The following is a 2,476-nucleotide window of genomic DNA, read 5'->3' as shown; positions in this document are numbered from 1 at the left end:
GCTGCAGCAGGCGCTGCCGCAGCAGGTGCTGCTGCAGGCGCTGCTGCAGCAGGTGCTGCTGCCGACCCGCGGCCTTCAGCGGGTCTCGGAGATGAAGTGCGCGGCGCGGCGGGCCTTTGCTGCTGCTGCTGCTGCTGCTGTGGCTGCTGCTGCAACGGCGGCTTTTGGGATGTCTTCGGCATAGCCAAGCTATCTCTCAGCATCCCCGGGAGGACAGCAGCAGCAGCTGCCGCTGCTGTTGCTGCTGCTGCTGTTGGTTTGTCCTCTGGAGTAAAGACAGCCACAGGGATAGTGCTGCTGGCCATAGGGAGCGGTGTGGGGCGCGCCCACTCAGGCGACCGCGGCTTCTGCTGCTGCTGCTGCTGCTGCTGCGGTTGCTGCTGCTGCTGCGGAGGCCTCTTCTTTTCCTCCGCCTTCATTGCGTCTCTCTTCCCTCTCGGGAGGGCAAAGCGCTGCCACTGCCCCGGCAGCAGCTGCGTCTCTGCGGGTTGCTGCTGCTGCTGCTGCTGCTGCGGCCGCTTCACGGTTGGCCTTGACTTTGGCCACACAGGCGCAGCGCACGGCTCTTGCTGCTGCTGCTGCTGTGCAGCAGCAGCAGGTGCTGCTGCTGGAGCGCGGGGAGCCTTCTCTGCCTCTTCCGTGCCGGATGCAGCCGTGGAGGCTGCTGCGCCTGCAGCCTCAGCAGCAGCAGCAGCAGCTCCTGAAGCTCCTGGCTGTCGCTGCTGCTGCTGCTGCTGGTCTGCTGCTGCAGGGCGGGGGGGAGGCACCACCCAGCGGCCAAGAGGCGCAGCGCCTGCAGCCCAAACTCCTGCGGGTTTGGGAACTTGCTGCTGCTGCTGCTGCTGCTGCGGCTCTGGCTGCTGCTGCTGCTGCTGCTGCTGCCGCTCCGGCTGCTCCGGCAGCTGCTGCTGCTCTGACCGCGCCGCCTCCCCCGGCCACTCCTCCTGTTGCTGCTGCTGCTGCTGCTGCCGCAGCCCGCCCCTGCGCTGCCCGTGGGCCCCATGGGGGCCCCCCCTGCCCCTGTTGTGGGGGCCCCTGGCGCTGCTGCTGCTGCCCCAGTGCTGGTCTTGGTGGCTGCTGCTGCCTCCCCTTGCTGCACCTCCCCTGCCCCTGCTGCCGCGCTGCGCGCCTCCGTGCTGCTGCTGCTGCGGCGGCTGCTGCTGCTGCTCCCCTCCATTTGCTGCTGCTGCCTGCTGCTGCTGCGGCGGCGACGGCTGCAGCTTCACGGGGTCGGGCCTGTCCTTCGCTAGCCGCGCCCGCATTGCCCAAGACAGGCTGCCACCTGCTGCTGCTGCTGCTGCTGCTGCTGCGTCTGGGCTTTCGTTTGCTGCTGCTCCGCTGGAGTCTGGCGAGGATGTGCTCGCCGAGCTCTCCGTTGCTGCTGCTGCTGCTGCGGGGGCTGGGGAAGAAGCCAGTGACTCCGCAGGCGCTGCTGTTGCAGGTGCTGCTGCTGCAGCAGCAGGTGCTGCTGCTGTAGCAGGCGCTGCTACTGCTGCTGCTGGGGCAGCTGCTGCTGCTGCAGCTGATGCTTCCGCAGCTGGTGCTGCTGCAGCTGGTGCCGTTGCAGCTGGTGCTGTTGCTGTTGCAGCAGGTGCTGCTGCGCTTGCGCCTGGTGCTGCTGTGGTTGCAGCTGCAGCTGCTGCGGTTGCAGCTGGTGCTGCTGCTGCAGCAGCAGGTGCTGCTGGTTTTGCTGAGGGTGGAGTGTCCTGTGCCTTCGGGCACTTGTCAGCAGGAGCAGCACTTGCTGCTGTTTGTTCTGCCTTTGCTGCTGCTGTTGCTGCAGCAGCTGTTGTGGCTGCTGCTGCGGGAGCAGCTGGAGAGTAGATTTTTGCCTGCTTGGAGTCCTGCTGCTGCAGGCCCTGCTGCTGCTGCTGCTTCGGTGTTGCTGCTGCTGGGCTCTTGGCTCTCTTTGCAGCAGCAGCTTGTCCTGCCGTCGGTGCCAGCTGCTGCTGCTGCTGCTGCTGCTGCTGAGGAGCAGCAGCTCGCACCCGATCGCTCCAGGTGCCCTGCTTCGGTGCCTCTGCTGCTGGCTTTGCTGCTGCTGCTGCCACTGCAGGCGCTGCACGGCGAGGCGATGCGGGCGAAGGCCCCCGCTTTGATGCAGCGGGCGCCTGCAGCTGCTGCTGCGGTTGCTGCTGCTGCTGCTGCTGTGGCTGCTGTGGCTGCTGCTGCTGCTGAGCTTGCACACAGCCATTTATAGAAGGCTCCTTATCCGCCGCAGCCGCCTGCTGCTGCTGCTGCTGCTGCGGCTGTGGAGACCTGGATCGTGCTGCTTCCTTCGGCTTCTGCTGTTGCTGTTGCTGCTGCTGTTGCTGCTGCTGCTGCTTCTGCTGCGCAGGGCTGCTCGGTTTTTTAGCAGCAGCTCCTTTCAGCAGCCTGTCTCTGAAGCTGCCTCCGGGCAGCGTTTGCTGCTGCTGCTCACAGACAACGCTGGCAGGCGGGGGAGGAGGTGGCCGCTGCTGCTGCTGCTGATGTG

At 66.7% G+C, this 2,476-nt stretch overlaps 1 protein-coding gene across 1 annotated transcript in view; it reads right to left on the bottom strand.

Moving 5' to 3' along the window:
- The window catches only part of ETH_00002920 (uncharacterized protein), a gene marked incomplete at both ends in the record, with an annotated part of 3,184 nt that overhangs the window by 282 nt on the left and 426 nt on the right, over positions 1-2,476 (bottom strand). Inside the window, one exon of the mRNA XM_013376940.1 lies at positions 67-2,476. Within this exon, the coding sequence (XP_013232394.1) occupies positions 67-2,476 (2,410 nt within the window). The remainder of the gene's footprint in view (positions 1-66) is intronic.

Source organism: Eimeria tenella, genomic scaffold (genome assembly GCF_000499545.2).
Source record: "Eimeria tenella Houghton genomic scaffold, Eth_scaff42, whole genome shotgun sequence".
Classification (NCBI taxonomy): Eukaryota; Apicomplexa; class Conoidasida; order Eucoccidiorida; family Eimeriidae; genus Eimeria; species Eimeria tenella.
The sequence above is the reverse complement of the archived record's forward strand: the minus strand, read 5'-3'. Positions and strand labels throughout refer to the sequence as shown.